We start from the raw sequence: 22,160 nt of genomic DNA, 5'->3' as shown, positions 1-22,160 counted from the left end.
TACGAGTATCATGTACGACAACAACGTGCCTTTTTTAAAGATAAAAATTGAAGATCGGCGTAACAGTTAGATTATGTAGAAAAGTAATTCCTCCTTTTTATAGTATCGTAATGGAACGTAATGGGAGGTGAGTTTAACAACTAATATAATGTATTACATCATACTTTAGAGAACGTAGAAATTAAAAGCATCGATATCAAGCTTTTCTTTTGCAGAATTCCAATATCCAGCCGGTAGATATATTGTCCAAAAAGACTCGTAATCAGTGGTTATGTTTCTCATGGAGCACCCCGTATATGTATCTCGTCTGTATATATATGTAGAGCTCGTCCAGTAGAAATAAAAGGAGATTATTAACAGTTCGCTAACTAGTACCGACACGCAGGGTTTGTACGAGCTAATAATACAATTAAGATATAATATAATACTTATACAAGTTAGTAATTGGCCGCGAGTGCGTACGATATATGCATGAGATCCAAAACCGATTATTAAAATGATAGTAATCACGGTTAAAAGTAACGCGATATAAATTGCTGAGATTACGGTGTATCGTTCGAAAGAAGAATAAAAAAAAAATTAAAAAGTCAAAGAAAGGAGTGAACAGAAAAGGAGAAGGAAAGAAAAAAGACAGACGAGTTTTATACGAACAACAATTACTGCCTTCCCTTCTAAAACCGTCTGAGAATTATTTCCTACGTATAACACGATTATACTATATTCGTTCTTGACTCGAAGCACGCATGTTTTGCCTATGTAATTGAAAAATAAATTTAATTGAACGCGGTCGACTTTCAATTTGCGACAATATCACCGGCCACCAGTAGAAAATTACACGGTAGTTGAAATTTATGGGGAAGACGATACAAAATCGATAAATTGAAGTCGTAAGCTTTCGTGATGGGTTTTTTAACTTTCTTCAAATTATCGTTATTACGAAACTTGGGGACCATGTTTATCCTCGGAATAACTATAACGAGGAGATCTGTTTCTGCGTTACGAAACTTCCGTCTAACCAATAGGGTCGGTACCCCGTAATAGCGACACGTCGAAGCATTCGATCGATGTCGATCTTGGTTTCGTCAGCGTGTCATCAGTGATGCAGAGGAATCGAATCGGCGCAGGAAGAAATCGGTCGCGTTAGACACGACTTCGTTACGTAACTGACTCTTTTGTGCGCCGCGAAAGGGGAGAGCGGTCTCTTCGTAGGAACAGAGTGATTTCTGTCGCTCGTCACGGTGATCCATCGATTCAATCTACTTTTTCGAGGGAGCCTCGCGAGATGAAGATGAGAAAGAACGAGGGAGAATAGGAAGAAAGAGGACGTGACAGAAAAAGAGAAGAGATATCGTGGAAGTATATAAAAAGCAGAAGGGAGACGAAAACGGATGATAGAAGAAGGGAATGAAGGATAAAAAGGAATACGGAGAGTGACATAGAAAATGAAGAATCGTAACGAATATATAATGATCATATAATAATCCAAAAGCAGTAAACCGTGGTTGGAAGCCGAGCTATGGAATTTCTGTGTTTTATTTAATGATTTAAAAGAAAAAAGGATGAAAAAGTGGGATACCGTTTTATAAAATCGCATGAACCGGTAATTATCTCCGATCGAGCGGAACACACATTCTGACGCTGGTAGATCCGAGAAAAATTCGATTTCACAGGCGTCTAAGCACACAGATCGCGATCGTAAAATTTCTATGAGCTTCCAATCACCATTTACTGGGATTATCGGGCGAGAAAACAGGGGAGAGCGCCTAAGATTTCACGATCGCTTGTTCGCCATAGCCTAGGCGATTTCCTGTTACCGCGAAGAAAAAGGTTTGTTCCTGGATCGAGGCTGAAAGGATTGATAATAATCGGACATCTGGATCGTAGAACGGTGTTAAATACGATTCTGGATAAAAAGGATCGGCAAATCGAACATTTACTCGCGAATGAAAACGAGATACGTGATCAGAAATGGAGGGAAAACTATTGATGATATTAAAAATGTAATTGTGAAAGTCGTATACGCGTGAATACCACAGCTTACATTTTTATTATTTATTCCGGTATCTACTCAATTTCTAAATAATTTTATTCGCGAGATTAATATTTTTACTATACGGATATTTCCAATTGCAAAGCGATATTATTCGTAGAATATACAGGGGCAAAATCGAACCACGTTTATGAACTATGAAAATTAAATGGAAATTTGTTATACAACTTGAGACGAAAATATAATCGCTCGAGGACGATACTAATACATCGAATACTTAGCACACATTGATCTTACGTTCGATTTGATTTAGCTAACAAGTTGGCCAAGTCGTAAAAATCTTACTCTTGCTGAATTAATAACTTTTCTCGATTGGTCCAACTATCCACTGAAACGTATCATATTCGCAAGAACACGGCCATGAAACGAACAAATAAAACTCTAGACGTGCTTTGAAATGGAAACTGTAACAATAAAAAAAAGAAGAGTTTAGAAATTAAAGACGTGGTTGACCACGGGATTAAATCAATAACCATGACGAATCATCAAGGACGATCGTTAAAACGCTGCTTTTACGATCAACTGAGGCTACGAGTCGTGAGAAACACAGAATATGAGAACGTCAGGGGGGCTCTCCAGTCTGGTAAATCACGGATATCGTTTGCGGTGGATTTTTGCGGTGAGAGTTAACGCGATACCGAGCAGGCAAAGACCACAGTCTAATAAGGGTTGTACTTTACATCTCTTCGTTCCGTGTTATCGGTTATTAACCCTCGTACGAACGGAAGTGGATGGTCCCCTCGGATCTTGAAATACCGTAACGATAGGGTGGTCTTCGCGGAGGGTCTATAGGAAAGTCACCAAATGGTTCCCATCGAATGGACCACTTGCAAAGAAAGTTGTTTTTCCACAAAAAGTCAGAGGGCTTACTCCTCGCTTCTTAATTTAAAATGTCCTATCCAGCATTATTTTCTTTCTGTTCTTAAGACACGAGAGAAGTATTCCAAGTTCCCTGTGTTACGTATCTTTTAAATAATTATATTATATTATACAGACGCTTACAAAATAATGGCTCGATGGTTTAAATTGGATGAAGGAAGACCAGGTGGTGTAAGAATATAATAAAACTTCGGTTTTCTCTGAAAGGATGTTCTGGAATAGGTAGGAGATTTTAATTAACAATAAGGAGGAAGGTGCTACAAATTCACATATAGAGTGTTTCGAAATAAGTTGTACACGATTTTAGTATTCGTTTCGAAAAAAACTTTATTCTTCTTTTTCAGCTTATTTTTTTCTTTTTTTTATGAGAGATAATCTGATATTTGGATCAGACATCGCACGAATGCAATGATGTAAAAAATAGGAATCGTGAAAATACAATCTACCGAAATACAAACATTGAATTACATAAACGGTTCCTAATCTATATCGTAGCATAAATGTAAATATACACGAGTGGCTCTTAACCTACGCCGAAGTATAAATGTAAAGATACTTAAGCAACAGGCGAAAATGTTGACATTTGTGCTTGCTTCGAGTGGTTCCATGTTCCCAAAGAAGGAAAGTTATGGATCTGAAAAACATAGGGAAGTGATCGTGGAGGCACGTGCGCGAGTTTATAATAACATCCTCGAGGACCAAGCTGTATTTTCGGCGTGCAAGGCTAAATTTAAATTCTGTCACTGTTTCTGCTTCTTTTGAAACGATATTAGTTTGGGGAAAGAGTATCCCAAAACCGTGGAAGGAATTGACGTTGAAATACTTATTTTTACATTTCTAGGGATATTTATATAATATACGTGTCTGTGTAAATATTTAGAAATCGGCAGGAATCGTCAAAAAATATTTTAAAGATTCTAAAAAGAAAAAATGGTATTCCTGGAAAATTCAACAAAGATAAATATTGTATTATGATTTTTATAAGTTCTACGATCTAATTATGAAATAACTATTCTTTTATTTGTTTACACTCTGCTTCTTTCTCTACGAATTTCAACCCTCTATATTCCTTTACAAACAGAGAATACTTCATCGCAGTATACTTCATATATTATAATACTAAATCATCCAACGTTCAACGTATTACACTAAATTCAAAAACCAACTAACAAGCGCCACTCCTAAACGATGCATTAAAAAGATATTAGGGTCAAATGGTCGATTATTAAACAGGCCAAGTGCACATTCAAGTCTGGCCATCTTTACCCTCGGTAAAGAAACGGTAAAGTATAATAATTTCTAACGGGTAAACCACGGTAAATTTTATTTACGTGTTAACGAGGTATCCATCTTGGCTTGTCACTTAGATACCCGTAAACGACGATCCGTAATGGATGATAAATATCGTGATTACGCCCGGTAACAACACACAGACAGTCGATTCATAAAGTTTCGTTACAGGATCGTTATACGGAATATCTTCTATGGTGTATCCCATAATGAAATACAGTCTCTGGTTGTTATATCAGAGTTTGTTTTCTGATCACCAGAGAGGTTGTTTTCAGATCACTGAAAACTGTCAATACTTCTCATTTGTCCAGTAAAATTAAGCGATGTCTGTGAATTCTAATAACAAAATTTATTAATTACACGTTAATAATTGAAGGAGTTACTGCGATAAGAAGACAAGTACATTTTTCAGTAATGTGAGTGAGCCAATAGAAATCAACTTAGGATCAAGTCCAAAGGTATAAAATCTCGTTGCGATAATCGTGACATATAGTTGCTATACACTTTATAAGTAAAGAATGATAAACCAAGTAGTAAGATGTAGTTTTGTACAGATAATAGGGACAGAGATCTCGTTCGGGCGGAATAGGATATTAATATGCAGATTCAGTCGAGGACGTTTATTTCGCGCTCTGTAGGAGTTGATATAACTGTTTGGTATCGATGGATTTTTATTAGGATTCGTTGATCATTCGATATCGTGATAAATCGCCGAACAACGGACACGACGTGCACGCATAATGTTATTAATCCTGTACGCGATAACAGTCGTAAGTACGGACGAGTCTATAAGTTGCGTGAAACATATTGTAATTGCAGACTGGATAAGACAGCGCGACGCTTTATCGGGAAGAAAGTGGAACGGTCGAGACATATGTGAATACAAGATGCAGATTGTACACGTTTTGTACCATTTGTTTCTATCGATTCGGTGAAATTTGCTGGCTAAAGATAATTTGATCTTTGCCTCCTTAATTGTGCGGAAAAGTTCTATCGTTTTTCTCTACATACTCCAGTGATTTATGGTCTCAGCTGGATTTTGAACGTGTGTATCTTTTTACGTGTATAGAGAGACGATGATGATGATTGTTGACGAATACAGTTTGTACTCGAAGTCTGATTTATATTAAACGCATGCAACAAATGTATCAAAATATAAGTGTTCAGAGTATAAATACTAAGAATTTTAGGAAAGAAATGATAAAGAGAATAACAAAAAAAAAAATAAAAAGAATAAAATTACTATGATAAGCTGTAAAAGTATGTATCAATTTACAATAAAACGGTTGTATAAAATAGATGCTCTCTTTTTTCATAGTTGGGTACACATGATATGTTCTTAAACCTTTTTTAATAATTGAAAAAGTCACCCTCTTTCCGATGACATCATCCCTTGACCAACCCTTCTTTTTCAACCCCTACTTATTAAAACCCCAATTATCCAAACTTCTTATATACCTTATGCTTCTTAAATGCATAAGTTCTCACATGCATACATGCAAGCGATATCTCCATCTAACACGCGTTTCCAACAATAGTCCCCAATCTACAATAGCAGCTTCAACATGGAACATTAAAACTTCAATCGTTCAAACTTTTTATGTACCTACCTCATGCCACCAAAATGCATAAGCTTATCCCCACATGTATGCAAATGTTATCTTCGTCTGATACATGTTTGCAACAGTGATCCAATATAGCGTCGATGCGGTTTCAAGCGACGCGACGTTCCCAACCACAAAATGCATTACAAGCGATGGTGAACTGTGCGTGCGTGCGTGCGCACGCGACAACGGAATGTTGCGTGTGCGTACACGCGGGTTTTCACGTGACGTGCGCTCACGCACACGGTCGATATCAATTTGACATCAGGCTGGACGATCGGACAACTACCTTTCACGTCCGCCGTCCTCGGAAATGCCGACTACTATAATAACAAACGGCGCGTTTCGTGCGTATACCGGATCGTAGTGCGTTGTCTGTCCGGCCGTACACCGAAGGATACATAATAATTTATTATAATTCGGCCGGTCGAATATGTGGCCGCTTATCGATTATTCAAGCACCCGTGGAGGGAAAAAAACGTGGCTTGAATACGTTAGCCGAGTTCACGCGAGGGCGTGTGCATTATACCATGGTTTCTTATATACAGGGGAGTTTTAATGGAATAGGTAAATGTGCGAATGTGCCAAGGGGGGTCAGTCACTTGAACGAAAAAGGTAAAGGGTAATGGAACATATCTTTTTGAGTTATTGCTGATATAATAACTGGGAAGAAAGTTGTACGTGTACATTTGAAGGGTATTGTTAACTTCGCTGCAATCCTTCAATCTGTACATTTCATACATTTTGCTCTCGTTTTAAAAAACGAAGATTTTTAACGTTTTAGGAAAATATATGTATAACTGAAGTGAGAAATCGTGGAATCAATAACAGTCTTTTACACGTTTTTTAAACTCGAAATTTTTAATTTAAGTTCGTTCCTATGTACATTTTTTATATATATTTCGATGAAATATATTGATAACTAGGTAAAGTAAACTGTTCATGGATTTATGGAGAATTTAAAGGTGTAAAAACGTACAGAATATATAAAATATGAAAAATCTCAGTGGAATGCAACATGAAAGCGGGTTCGGACCGTCCATGAAGGTATCAAGATAATTACAAATCTTAAGTTTCTCTTCCTCTCGAAAATGGTGCCCAAAGGTTGAACGTTTGATGCATAAACATGAAAGAAGATCGAAATGTGTGTCAGGTTGGAGAGAAAACCGCTTGGCCACGTTCTTTTTTTTCGCCGATTAAAAAGATCACGAGATGCATCGGAGGAGAGGTATTCCGTGAGTGTTTCCACATGCTTTAATTTCCATCGTGAATTATAGTTCCCCTGGCGAGGAGCTGGTAGGATCGGTAGGCCAAGGAAACTGCGAAAAATAGTGTGCACACCGAAGCATGATTCCGGCCCGCATCCTTCTTCTCTTCCGCTTCTTTTCGCTCGCTAGTGCGCAGGCGCGCAATTAACGCGGGATCGTGCGGCCAAATTAAAAAGCGAGGTAATCGTAAGACAAGAAAAACACAAAATGGACCGAGACGAAGGGGCAGAAAATGGAGCTAAACTGGGATATCGAGAAAAACGTAAAAGAGAAGATGGAACAGCGCAGGAAGCAATGGCGCGGATATCAGGGAAAGAAAATGCAGGAAACGAAGATGTTAATCTCTGCTTTATAACTTTTTAGTACCTATCCGAGTCAACGCGGACTATTTATTACTGTAACATCATGGTCAGAAAGAAGGCGTGTTCTTCCTGGCCGAACGCAGAATTTTATTCGGAAGAAAACGAGTTTGAAATGTTTCTAACAACAACATCGTGGAAAAGACAGAAGATTTGAAAGATAGAGACGAGAAAAGCAACCCTTGATTTACGATGAAAATTATCGATGAGCAACCGAGCCAATAGATACGTTCTTTTTCACGAGTTCGTGATCTGCCAGTGTAAAGCTACAACCACACAGTCTGCTGACAGCGTGGAAGTTGATCGATCATCGAAATAAGAAACCCATAAAATCCTACGATTATTGCCACGGATAAAATCAGCTTCTCGGAATGACATCGGCCGAGATTCGTTCCACTTTCAGCGAGAAAATTTAAGGCGTGCTCTCGAATGGACAATTCACCGACAGGTTAATGTTCTCTGTGTTCCTGTTCCCGCGAATACTGCGTGCTTCAAAGCTACAGACAGTGATAGGAAATGACGAAGGAAATATTTTCTGTCTAATAAACACTCTGTTCTCGATAATGTATCAGCTGTAAAAGAAAAAAGAATTACTTGAACTTGCAATTTTTTAAACTTTGCATATGATTAGCGTATACATTGGACAGGGGAATAAATTCCAAAGACCCGGGGTATCCTGCAGAAAACAGGTATGCAACATAATGATAAAAAATGTGAATCTCCGTCGCCTGCGTACTAACAACCCACCATATACACCGACTATTTCCCATAAATTTAACCGAAGATTCGAGTAAGAAATCTACTTAGATTTATTACATATTGCATATCAGCAATGCAATATACAATTTCTTATTTCAAACTTTACAAAACCGTCATTTGGAAATTCTAATGTACAACAAATTACCTATCGCTAGAGTTTCGAAATTTATACTCTCAATGTTTTATTGCTGAATTTATTATATATCGCATACCAAACTACGTAATATCTTATTCCAAGTCTTGCAAAATCCTCACGCAAGGAATTTTCAACGCGTAACATAATCCCAAAATTTATCCAGCTGAAGATTCAAGGCTCTATTATGAGAAAAGAAGACAAAATCAAACGTGTGTTTATTAAATAAAAAATATTCCTTCCATTCATCCCTCTCATTCTTTACTTTATCTATCGATCTGCGATTTTGAAACATCCTATAGTCAGATCAAAGAAACTCGAATCGCACTGTGTGGTCGTTTCTCAGTTGAACGTTAACGCGATGTTTTGCAACGAGCGCAGAGATCAGAATACAACGTTGTCCTAGGCTACCCTGTGTGGTCTACGCTTTATCCACCGACAATCGGTACGGCCGTAACGCTCGTAACGATAAATACTCTCTAGGAATTGAACGGTGCAGCCGGTGCTCGATATTTTGAGGCCTCGCGGAACAGGAAACGTTCGAACCGATGTGTACCATTGGCTAAAGACGATCCAGAACACGTGATCGGATAATGTAACGTTTAATTCGTCGTCTCGTGTCCTTTATTTGTGTGGAAATAATTAGGCTTGAAGTATCTGTGGCTTCGATCGAACATGACGCGACGTCGAGGAGTAAGCCGTTCGAAAGAACACGAGAGAACATCCAGTGACGTCTCGTGTACGATAAGGATTATCAATTTATGCAGTCGGTTGAGCGTGTAGAATTGGTCGAACGACTGTCTAAGAGCCGAGACAAATTTAAGTACCGGGATGTCGGACATTAGGCAATTGCTATTAGCCCTACTGTTCTCGAGTCTATATGACCCAAAATGGAAATTACAATTTAGCAGATATTTATGGAATCTGCATGATGTTTCGTTCTGGTATTCGATATATACACGTTGACTACTTTATATGTGTTTAAAAACTTCACCACGTTTCTAATCTACATACCTTTGGTGTATTAAAATCCCATCACGGGTGGAACTAGATATTCCATTTAAAAAATTAATATATTTTTTTCGTCCATTTTCTTCTATTATAGCCTGCGTTATTATATTAATGAGTTCACTGTTAAAAGGACAATTCATCGCAAAAGGGTAGAAAACCAAGCAACGAATTAAGTTGTGAATGAAGAGTCAAGCAATCGACCATAACATATAAACTTTATTTGAAAATTTCATCGAGACCCTGTACTTCGTGGAACGAGAAGAAGAACGAAAGCGGTTGCTCGGAGAAATGAAATGGAAGCGAGACTAGCAGCAATAACATTCCTTCAGCGATACAGACATTATCACGGTGATTGCTGCGAGGAAAAACGCAACAACCCCCGGATAGACGTATTCCGGTAATGACGCCGAGCAAAACCGTCAACAGCAAAACAGAGATATTGGTTTACGAGGAGTTGTGGAAGCCGATCAGCCGATATTTTCCTCTAATTTTACCTGGTAGAAAGAGACGCAGTTGAGCATTGAAATAAATCAACGACAGCAAACGAGCGAAAGAAAAAGCTCCTTGTCCATCCCTGGAACAGTACTCCAGCTGTAAGTTTTGTCTCGTTGCAATCAAGATGCATTAGGTTTTGCGCCAAGATCTCGCGAGTACTTTCGATTTTTCTACAATTTCTTCTTGTTCTTTTTTTTTTCTTTTTCTTCGCTCGCTATTCGAGTCAGAATCGAGTCGAAGGAGAACGAAGGGCAAGAAACATGGGACGGGATTTCTCAAGCGTCAGAGAGGATTACGATGGTAAATCAAGAGGATTCTGTAAGCATTCAACGACGATTGGTCAGTCAGTTTTTTATTAGCAGTCGAAGGAACTGTAGCAGCAATTTTGGAAAAGGAACAATTCGTTCGCGAAGCTACTTTACGGCATATTTAATATTTAACAGAGATTTTTTATTTTTATTATTTTCGGAAAATAAATTTCTAATTTAATAATTAACATTAGATTGGAATTATTATAAAAAAGAGGAACTTTGTTGTCTCTAAACTCATTTTCAGTGGAGAAATGAATTCGTACAAAGGACTATTTTCTCGGAAATTCGACGAAAAAATTGATCTTATCGATACACAAATCTTATTATAAGTTTCACTTCGCGTTTCTAAGGCGATAATTAATATCAGATTAGGATCTGTACGTACATTTTCAGTAGACAAGTGATTTTCTTTAAAGGAGTATTTTCTCAAAAATTTAATAAAAAACAAATTTTTCCGATATACAGCACGTATTGCAAATTTCACTTCACGTTTCTAATCTACCTTCGCCCAAGAAATCGGTTTCACCGTGAATTCGGCCACACCCTCTTTAATTACCTACGATCACTCGACAAAAAGCCACGCATTCTGCAGTGCATTTCACAGAACGCGAACACGATCTCTATTTCGTACTTTTAAAACAAGTTCACGAATCCAATTCTTCGCATAGTTTTACATATATAATATACATATAACGTGTTCGATACCAAATTCAATGTGGAATTTAATCTAAAAATCAGCAAGTAATATGAAACAGAAGTTCGTAATAATTCGCATAAAATATTGCGTTCTACGCAAATATTATTTATCATATAATGAAGATTCAATGAGCAGCGAACGTGTACCAATGCTTTGAATCATTTTCGATCCAATTGTATTTTTCTATCTATATTTTCTTTCTTACATATAAGTCTTAAGTTTGAAGAATACTTGGAAAAATCGTTACCGTTGCTAATATTTCTGAAGTAGTGTCGAAATATCGAGAAGTACTAAAAAGTATCGAGTGAAATTTCTCTTAAAACATAACAGATCTTCTTATTAAGAGAAAAAGGGAATTAGGACACGAAAGAATCCATATAAACAGATCAAAATTTCATTTGTATAACCACGTCAGAGATAGAATAGAATCGTTTTCTCCGCTCATTTTCATCGAATAGAACAATAAAGAGCCGAATGAAGAACGTTCGCCGATGTGAAAGCTCGTCCACGCGAGGGAAAACTATTTGTTCTAAGAAATGTATGGTCGATCACGCGTTTACGTGCTAACGCGTGAACACACGCCCAGGCCCTTCAGATGGAATATTAAATCTTGGATTTGCATGCGCCACGCAGGTATCACGCTATACTTTCCATCGAAGGCCCACCACGGACGACTCTCTCAAGCTGACGTTATTAGAGAATTCGTTCACGAGCAGGTACTTGGCAGCCGTCGTAACGGCGCGGCGTGTCGAATTGAATGCAATCACGGCTGATAAGCAGCCTCAATGTCCGCGCGAATGGGGACCAGTTGATCTGCATTGTTCTCTATAGCGAGCATTAGCAATGAATCATTTGTCAGGTCCTTTCTATTCTTAAACGTCTTCAAATAGATACGCGATTAACCCTTCAATGCTTGATTCGAGTGGAACTTTAGTCTGCTGTTCAAAGTTTAACATACGATCATGGTCGTGGTTTAGGTATTTTTACGTGCATATACTTTATTTCTCAGATTGTCGGTGATTTTATTTCTGATATCACTGTGGTATACAAAATTAATCTAACTATTTTATTTAACAAGTCGACCGACACGATGGTCAAAGCTTTACAAAATGTTTTAAATTTCTTATAAGATAAATTTCATGCGCTAAACAATTTTCAATAATGTGAACGTATATTTCAGTCTACTATGGTTACTACGAACGGTCAGTGAAACGTGTCGATAACATATCGCTATAAATTTATCAAGAGAATTCGCTTAAAATCTCTTCATAACTATCGTTCTTCCCAGTGAGCACAATAGATCGACGAAATTGAAGAAATTAGAAAAATCTGGGAAACGAACATACGCTTGATATCTCGGCACAATTATCGAAGATAATTACGACAGCGAAACGTACCGGAGGCAAGACTTAATACTCTTCAAAAGGTAGAATACACTGACCGTACAACAAATAGAAAGGCTTTCGCGTGAAAAATGAGAAAAGATACAAAGAGTACAAATGCGTTCGTACGAAATGAAACCTTTCATATCATCTTTCTCGTTACTTCAGAAGATTGAATTCATTCTTTTCTTTTTTTTTTTCTTTTTAATGACATCGAAAAATGAGGACAAGAGCAAGCAGGAAGAAATCGCATCAACCTTCGGACACAACTATGACTTCCTTATTTTCAATAGAACGTTAACGACAGGTGTCATTAAACGAAGCTCGATTTATCCCTCGTTTCGCTTCCTCTCTTTCTCGCTCTCTCTTCCTCTTTCTCGGCCATTGCCGCTTTGTTCGGCCACAATGGGCCTTTAAACCGATGAGACATACCCGTTTGATATTCGCGACGCGACGCGACACGCAAGCTTTCGCTATCTTGTGATGGTTTCGCTGAATCGAAAACAATGTGTATATTCATCATGAAAAATAACAAACGATCGGTTGATGGTGGTTATGCACAATTTTTTTTTCTTTATCGAAATACTGTAGGGGCAACAGATTAATCAAGGCGAGTCTTATTGATTTTGTGAATTGAAGTAAAAATACTTCTATCTTGGCAAATAATTTTTACAGTCTGAACGTGTGACTCTCTGAAATAGAATTTTACACGTGTTCTGATATATTGGCTTCTATGTTACTATTTTTATGTCTAAAGGGAAGATCGAGCATAATGTGAAGTAGCATGTTGGAAAACTTTGGGCAAAAGATTCGTATACATATAAATCTGGGTAACGTAATATATTCCCAAGGCACGCGATACATAGTAAAGGATTATGAATGAGACAAAAATTGTCCAATTACCAAAGATCAAAGAATCACTTCACCCTGCTTAAAAAAAATCACTAACTCTCCACTTATCTTCATTCATAAACTCGAGCAAACTGAAGAAAGAGCTACAACTCATTAAGACGAGGAATTAACTTCAATTCCCTCTCTTCCATTATAAGGTCATTATCCCCAGATCCAATTAACCTCTATTCAGCTTTCAGCTAAATAATTTCAGTACACGAGATACTAAAGGATACTAACCTACAAATTTCGCGCAAAGAAATTCGGTATACATAATTCGTGACAACGTTGGCAGGCTTTTAAAACCGGTCGAATGAGAGAACGGAACACGAGAATGGCGCAGAGGATCGGTGAAACGAGTCGCCAGAGAAAAGCGACGTTCCCACTGCAACAGGACACCGACGAACACACCGTGTACCCCGTGTGTCGCATTTTACGCGGATGCGTGTGCGACGCGCGTCGCGTCGCGAGTACAACACGGCTCCGGCTGCTATGTATCGAATAAAACGCGACACACCCTGGGAACGGAATAAGAATAAACGCCTATAATGAAAAATCATGGAAATGAATGGAAATCGTTTTCATTCATCTGCCGCGTGCGCGCGTGCATGCGATCGGTAAGACACGCACGTAATGTTGTATACGTGGCAGATCGCCATAATTCGTGGGGAAAGTGCATTAACGTTTCGGAGAAGTCTCGCTGTCATGGGAATTCGGCTGATGAGAGTAATTGGAAAATTAAACATGTGGATAGCCTGATATACGAGCACTAGGTTTACTTTGCAAATTGCAAGGCAAGTTTTGTAACTAGATATCGAAAGTTTGAATTATTTGGAATTAGAACAATTTTACGGTTCCGTAATTACGGTTTCGAATGTTTTGAAGATTTTAATGGTTAGACTTTGAGAGTTTGAGGATTGAAAAATCAGAAGCTTCAATTTGGGGATCGAGATTCTGAGATAGGACAATTTTGTAATTCGAAGATTGGAATCCTGAAGTTCTGAATATTCGAAGATTTGAAATTTTGAGACATTGGAATTTCAGATTCTGAAAATACGACAGCCTGATCTTTGAGAATCGGAAAATTCGAAATTTCGAACGTTTAGAGACTCGAAGATTCGACATTTCTAAATGGGAAACATCAACGTCGATTCCTTGAAATCTGATATTCGGAAGCTGCTATCAATTACGCGGCAAGCTCTGCGCCCCATCCAATACTCATCTAAGATATCCCACGAGCGCATCTTCAAAACAAACGAGCAGAAGGCCCGGTTTCTCAGCTAGTGTTATGAACCCGCGGGGTTTTGCCATAAATTATACTCCCCTCGGCACACACGATAATTTCTACGTCCATTAAAACGATGTCTCCGCTCGACAATTCCTTCTACGACTCCGTCGATTGCCGCAGAACGCGACATAGATCCTATCGGCGTGTACCGCTCTCGGAATATCTCTTCATTATCAACGTCCTGTGCTCTCCACGATCTTGACGAATAAAGTACGAGAACGTTGGGGTTGAGTTCGAAGATCAACGCGGAATTCCTTGTGTGCCTTGAAGCAACGACCACGAGATAAGACGATCTTTCGCCGTCTAGACAAGAAAGAACGAGAATGGTCGCGCGAAACGCCCACGCGAGTCACCACAAGAATGGTGACTTATTATCTCGAATGACCGTCGGCCGGTTCGAGTGGCCCTTCCCTAGAAAATTGACAGCAATTAGACGAAAGGGAAACAGAGAGAGTGAGGAAGAGACAGAGAGAAAGAGAGAGAGAGCGCGCGAAGGAAAGCGGGGGAAAAATTGGCGAATCGAAAAACGAGCAAGGCACAGAAGGGTCGACGTCCGATAGCGCGGTGAAATAGTCGGGTCTGACTCGTTAACGGACTTAACGACCAGCCTCGGTGTCTTTCGCGCCAGAGTAAATAAGTCGCCTGCGTTCAATCCATCGAGACACGGATGAATGTCGGTAACGAGAAGATATACACCGGTGTGCAATGACGCTTGATTTACGCGTCGATGTCTGCGAGACCGTATCTCTATCTGTCAAGCGCGAGATTACTGTGGGAGTATTAAATGTAGCTTGAGATTAGCGGATTCAGATTGGTAGATAAAGATTAGTCAGACTAGGAAATTCGTATTAAGCAAGAGAAAAAGTGGAACATTCATATAAAACTAATTATTGGTTTAGTATTTAAAAGAAATATTAATTATGGCTGTAGGAAGTTTTGAAAGAAAATGATATGATAGAACGATATAATGGTGTCTTTGGATTACGACATTTTTGCAACAGATTCGTGTCATGACATTTTTCGATGATTGATTAAAATACGAATAATCTTTAGATTTTAAGGATTTTTGAAGCATTCACTTATGAATCTCTTTTAGAGCGAATGCTGGACTTCCTTAGACTTTACTTCCAATTCTGATCTACTCCAGTCTCATCAAAAAGCTGTAATATCTCACTGAAAGCTTTACATCAAAATAATTGTATGTTTTTATATCTATGGAAGAAATTTCGAAGAGCGATAATATGAGCAAAGTATCCTTTATCAAATTTGGTACAATAATCCACGAAACTATTGGAATAGAATCATTTATGAAACCATAAGTAACAATCTTTGGTATAGAGTCACCCATCAATTTCTTTTGAAACAAAATTTTACTTTTAATTCTTGGTTGCCCCGATACTTAGAAACTATAAATTCCCCCTCAATTTTACTTTCAGTCCTGACTTGCATCGATTTTTAGGAATTATGGAACTCTACTAAGAACTGGTCAAACAAAATTACGATAAAAGTATTTTTGAAACATTCTCTGTTTCAAGAGCAGTCGCAATCATACGAGCTGTTTACGCGATAGACACTCCTCTCTGTAGGATCAGACACGCATAAAATCAGCAGATACGTGCACAAGCTGCACACAGCGCGAGACTTATTCACGAATGTTCGATATGATATTCAGTGAAATCCGGTCACATGAATGTACGGCATGGGGTCTTGTTTAAAAACGAGTTCTACCCACACGACAAAGTGAACCGTGTCACAGTCACCTCGCCTCTAGTACCTCTTTGTACAATGTACGAATAATTGTATTACAATACAATCATGGAACACGAGAAAGAAAGAGAGAAAAGGCTGAACAACTTTCAAATACATATAGCAATATATGATTTAAATAGCTCATAAATAGAATCTGCGTATCATCTAGCAATTATCAAGACATTTGTCAATTATTGTATAGAATAATAAGGAATTTTCTGAAGTATATTATCTCTCATATAAAACAAGTTACATGCGTTCTAAATGATTAATACTGCACATAGTGTTCTCTATCTTGAAATATGATTATTTCATATCATACCATTTTAATTATAATCACCTACATTATAGTATATTTAAATATAATGTTAAAGAGTAGCTATTCTAGTATTAATATTCTCAATGGTATTGATTATTTGATATACAGAGTGATACAAGCTTTTCTGCATAAAATTTTTCATACTGTGTTCTATGAACAAAAATAAAATTAGAATGTCATGCAACAAAAAATCCATAATACTTATAAATAAAATACTTATAAAATAAAAATCAGATGTATGAAACGTGACGTTTACACTATATCTACATTTCTATTTTAAAGTATTCCCACCATTACTGATACAAGTCTGATATGAATGCAATATAAATGTACCCAGTATATTATTGTATTTGCTTTCCTATCGACCGCAATGACTCACACATTCATGGAAACGTAAGAACTCTACACTGTATGCGCTATAGTCCTCCATTACTTCCTTTATTTATTTTTCTTTCTCCTCTACACCATCTTCAAGATAGTTTAAAAAAGAAACCGTCCTCTACGACTCTTGGAGCGAGAAATTTGAAATTCTGAACTTGAAACTCGCGTGACTCTGCGAGCTTATATAAGGGAGGCGGGAGGGAGGTGTACGTTTGCCCTGTAACTCGTTGCTCTCATTACACTGGCATTAACCTTTGTACTGTTTCGTGCCTAGAAACGGTGCGTCTAACGTTCTTGTTCCTCGCGAACGTCTCGCAGAAATAGAAACTAGATTGCAGGCTTCGAAATTCCTGTTCTCCTTGAGTCGCTGCCCGATTAACATCGAAATTTGTCCCGCCAGGAAATCTCGTTTGTCACGATCTTTCATGGTAATCGAAAAAAGCTTCCATGAGAACGATCTTGATTAAGAAATTACGAGTAATAAAATTGTTGAACAATTAGCAGATTTGAGAATATTTATTTTTATATGCAGTAATGAATGCGGATTAACCTTCTTATGGGCACAACTTAAAATTTTATGAAAGGGACAAAATTTTAGTATAAAACGTATTAAATAGAAGAAGCTATTTCTTTCGTAACATCCCTTACAAATAAGGGTGGCGGCCATATTGGATCCATTTTATTGAATGATCATTTAATAAAATGTGAATCTTTTGTTTCCCAAAACTGTCTGTATAAATGATAGCACTATCTAGAACCCTAACTATATTTCCACATTGCTCGTACGCGTCATTTTAATGAAAATAATTCCTAACGCGTATAAATGAATTAAACTTCGACCAATGCAATTAAACCGCCATAACAGCGTGTTAGCATGACACGAAAAGGTAAACGGTGGCCGTTTGTTCTATTCGAAAACGTACGAAACATATGTCGATCGAAATCACGGAAGCAGGTATCCGTACCCCGGAACACAAAACATCGGGCAGATGTGCCGAATAATAGTTTTGTCGAACCGTTGGTCCACTACAAAGATGCAGGACTGTGAAACTGAACGTAGATGAAATTCAACAAAGATGCATTCGATCGGTAAAACAGAGTGAGAGAAAGAGAAAGAGAGAGCGCGCATGCAAGAAAAGCAACAGGCGGGGACACGCAACGCGCCAGCCGTTCAATTCGCGCTCCAACTCTAACACATCAATCCATTATAATCTAAACGACTTTATCGCATTTTGCGGAACTGCAATTTCGATCGTTATATAGAAGGTCGTCGAACTTGTCGCTCGATCGAGCAGCAACCGAGGAGAAAGGCATTCTCGAGGTTATACGCTGTCAAAACTTATAAAGTAAAGGAGTACAATCGATGGAGTTCGATCGATGAAAAAACACAAGAAGGAAATTCACGAAATGGAAAAGTAGATAGTTTGTGGCACGAACCTGGTTTTGAAACGCTGCGTGTCGTCTTGGCCAGCCCACATTTTGTTTTTCTGTATCACGGATGAAACAAGCTTGGTTTACAGATTCCGAATGGTATATCGCACGACCACGCGGTTTCGATGTCACGACGCGACAATTCGTGCCGGTTATGCACGTTCGAACGTGTCTACGACGTGGGTCAATCAGGCTGGGTCACGGCGCACACGGCTTGGGTTCCTCTTCCGTTTCTTTCCTTGTCGCGTGCACGCACTACCAAGCACGAGGGAGAAAGATCGACAGACAGAAAAGCGGAGGGAAACTAACGCAGGCTACACGAGGAGGCGCCACCTCCAAAAAGTCGAGAAGCAGGAAAGGAAGCGTGCCGTGTTCTGCACAATCGTGAAATCCACTGACGGTAGAGAGATCGACAACACGGCGTCGCAGCCGCGAACTTGCGTAGGGAGAAATGATCCTCGTGCACGTGTGCACGAGGCCTTAAGCCGGTTTATTCGACGCCTTGCAAGACTGCGGCGAACAGCCTCGAGGGGCATGTCCTTAAGCACAGTCACGGACGCAACGATCTACAGAGACAACTCCCTTCGACTATCTCCTTCGGTCTAGCCAGCGACAACGGTTATATTTATCCTTTGAATCGCGCTCCTTACGGATTTTCTTCATCGCAAGAATACCTTGCGTCGCTTGACTGTAAATGGAAACACTGAATTCGATGCCACTTATATTTTATTGGACATTTAAGGTGATTGCTTAATATTCATACGTTTTCAAAATGATTGGCGATTCGATCGTTTCTAATCTAGGACCATTTTAGATACCAGGATTATTCTTTTACAACTGCATTATAAAAGAATATGGAAGAACAAAAATTGTGATGCTCTACTCATAACTAAAATACGCCTAAAATTAAAACAATGGAATATAGAATAACGAAATAAAATTAACGAAAAGAAAAAATAAAAATCTCCAGTAATCGTGCAATTCTGAGTATCCTTTTTTCCTATCGTGTCCCATACTGTCTGCATATTAGCGAGGGGACATAAAAATGGACGTTGCGAAGATACGAGAAAGACAGAAACAAACAGAAAGAGACAGAGCAGAAGGTGGATACAATATCGTATCCGTGCAATTATGAAGCTCCGAGCCTAAATGTACACGCCTCTATGCAGCACGCTAAGAACTACACGACGCGACGCCCGGTGAGTCAGCCTGAAACAGCGTGACTCGTATTTCAAAAGTGTGCGTATTATTCGCATGCGTTCCGAGAAAATATTTGCGACAAAAGAAAGACACTATTCACGAGCGTTTCTCATACAGTAATTGTATTTGGAAAATAATAAATTCTAAAAAAGGAAAACATCCATTCATATGGGGTTGTATATATGAGAAAGAAATATTAAGCTTCTGCTTACGAAAGCGTCGTTTTCCGTTATTATCATTACGGGCATCCGGCAATTTTAATCTGTCTATGTCTTATATCGTAGAAATTATTATGGGTTCATATTAAAGCCAGTCCATGTATCGTAACAGACATAAAATATCTGCTTGTTAGAGATTTTTCTAGATAATTTGTCTCTCGCAAGGTTTTGAAGAAGTGCACAGTCCCCCTACCAAAATGACATCGTTACTTTCACCAATCCGTGGCCACATCCTTTAAACAATCTATTTTTTGACAGTGCGACATTGGATCGCTTGCCACTATTAAACTAAATAACTATATAAACTATTAAACTAACTCTAGACCAGCGATTTTCGCGAAACCAATGTGCCGTAAATATTTTTAAAACAAGCAATACTTAACTATAATGCAAGTAATTAATCATAGGCACAGATTTCTTTTAGCTTGAAGATTGAAAATCACTGCTCCAAGCAATCATCGATATCTTATAACTTCGAATCATCGGCTATTGACTTTCCAAACATTCACTCAAGCATCATGCAGAGGTAAACTTATTAAACTCTCGACGTAATTATAAATTATGGTAAGCCTAAATAACGACGGGTCATTCTGTCGAAAATGCGTTGCCTCTAACACGCTTTCGTTCGAAAAACATTCAACCGTACATTTTATACTCTATATGCACATTTTTTTAGCTCTACTGATAAGCAAACACCCCTTTATTCGACACATGCCTTGCAATATTTAGCCGTTATCCGCGGTAAACCGCTGATTTTTTTCATGAAAATGCCGGACTTGAAACATGATACTTGTTAGGGAAAACTTACTCACCGAGATCTTTCAAAATAAAAGAAGATTATATAAGATATACTGCTTTCTTAATTATAGCAATTCATAAATATACCAAGTGGAATCAAAATAATAATATTCATAGTACGAATATTTATTTAGTAAAAAAGTATCATAATCCTATATCAAAATTTAGCGTTGTTATATTTAATTTCGAAATACACCGACGTTTACACATTCAAATTCACATATCAATTTCGATATGCAGTACCAATTATATTTATCGTTATTATTGATCAAATCAATGCATCTGAAAAATTTCCTTACGATATTTTCAACAAATAAATACTCGTATAAATAATCTTTTATTTAAAAAAATAATTTTATAAAGTACTGGATTTTAGCTTTTTGAAATTCGCATCATGAATGATGCAGCGAGCGCAATCTATTGCCACATCTTAGTACCCACTACTCTATTTTATTTAAGCTATTACCGACTCCGTAATTATCAGATGCAACAGTTAAAACACATACATATGTATATCGCGTTGTATCTATAAATAATTGGACATATCCTCGCAACAGCAATCAATTGAAGATTATGATATCATTATTTTAAAAAAGTTACATATATTCATATAATAGAAAGATTAAACACTTTGATATTTTTCAAGTAATATTTTACATAACATTAAAAAGAAATGAGGATCACAACTATATTTTTAATAGTAATGCAATAAAAAGAAAGCAAATGTTTAAATTAAAGTAATATTAAACGCAACGGATGTGGCTTCAGATAACACATACACATTTCATATGTAATTTTATCGCATTAGTTTCACTGATAATAGCAAGTAACTTACTAAACTCTCTTGAAATATGATTAACAATTGAACAACAAAAAGATACGTTTTTAATTTTCGTAAATTTCGATTTCATCAAAACATCACCAGTACGAAAAAAGGTTCATGGATTGTCCGGTTATGACCGGTTCAAACTGACGCACCGTGCATAACAAAAAAGTCAGTAACCAACAAGACGCCACATTCAATTATTTTTATAATTTCATCGAATAAATAAATATCCTTGTTTCTTCTAAATGTAATCTTTAAAAGTACATAGATAATAAAAAATCTATTAAATAATAAAATTTAAACTGTTAAAAATGATCGAACATTTTGTCAATGTCTTTGGTAGTAATTACTAATGTAAAAGATGAATTTTTACTATGAAAACAATTGCTTTTCTCTGTTGCAGTTTAAAATAAATAGACGATACATCATTGGCAGAAGGACAATACGACTCTCATACGATATTTCTGCAGATAATAAACCATAAATATAAGCATGTCACTTACTTGCTGGACTTCTTCTTCTCGTCGCTAAACCCTTGGAAAGTTCCCGTCGATGTCATCCTCGTGATTTTGAAATATCTTTCAAACGAGTAAACGAAAATGTTCCCCGAATATCAACCGTGTCAGACAGTTTTTGCGGTACACGAGAACCCAAACACGACTCTTTCTTCTACCGAACGAAATCAAATAGGATTGTGATACGGGATTGGTAGGTCTTACTACAAATTTTGACGTCAGAATAGCTAGTCAAATGAACGTCTACATTACAAATTCTTTATCATGAAAAAATAATCTATAATTAAATACCTCCTTAACGCATAC

At 37.7% G+C, this 22,160-nt stretch overlaps 1 protein-coding gene across 2 annotated transcripts in view; it reads right to left on the bottom strand.

Annotated features, from left to right (window-relative positions):
• LOC122566473 (microtubule-associated protein Jupiter) overlaps positions 1 to 22,040 on the bottom strand; it is an 86,453-nt gene extending 64,413 nt beyond the window's left edge. Inside the window, exon 1 of one of the 2 annotated variants that reach the window (XM_043723770.1) lies at positions 21,843 to 22,040. In XM_043723770.1, coding sequence (XP_043579705.1) covers positions 21,843 to 21,898 — 56 coding nt within the window. In that variant the 5' untranslated portion in view covers positions 21,899 to 22,040. Of the gene's footprint in view, positions 1 to 18,303; positions 18,490 to 21,842 lie in introns of those variants that run through there. The other variant, XM_043723772.1, reaches the window with a different exon arrangement.
• Positions 22,041 to 22,160: the final 120 nt, after the last annotated feature.

The sequence above is a fragment of the Bombus pyrosoma genome, linkage group LG4 (assembly GCF_014825855.1).
Source record: "Bombus pyrosoma isolate SC7728 linkage group LG4, ASM1482585v1, whole genome shotgun sequence".
Classification (NCBI taxonomy): domain Eukaryota; kingdom Metazoa; phylum Arthropoda; class Insecta; order Hymenoptera; family Apidae; genus Bombus; species Bombus pyrosoma.
Note: the sequence above shows the minus strand (reverse complement) of the source record. Positions and strands in the feature narration are given on the sequence as shown.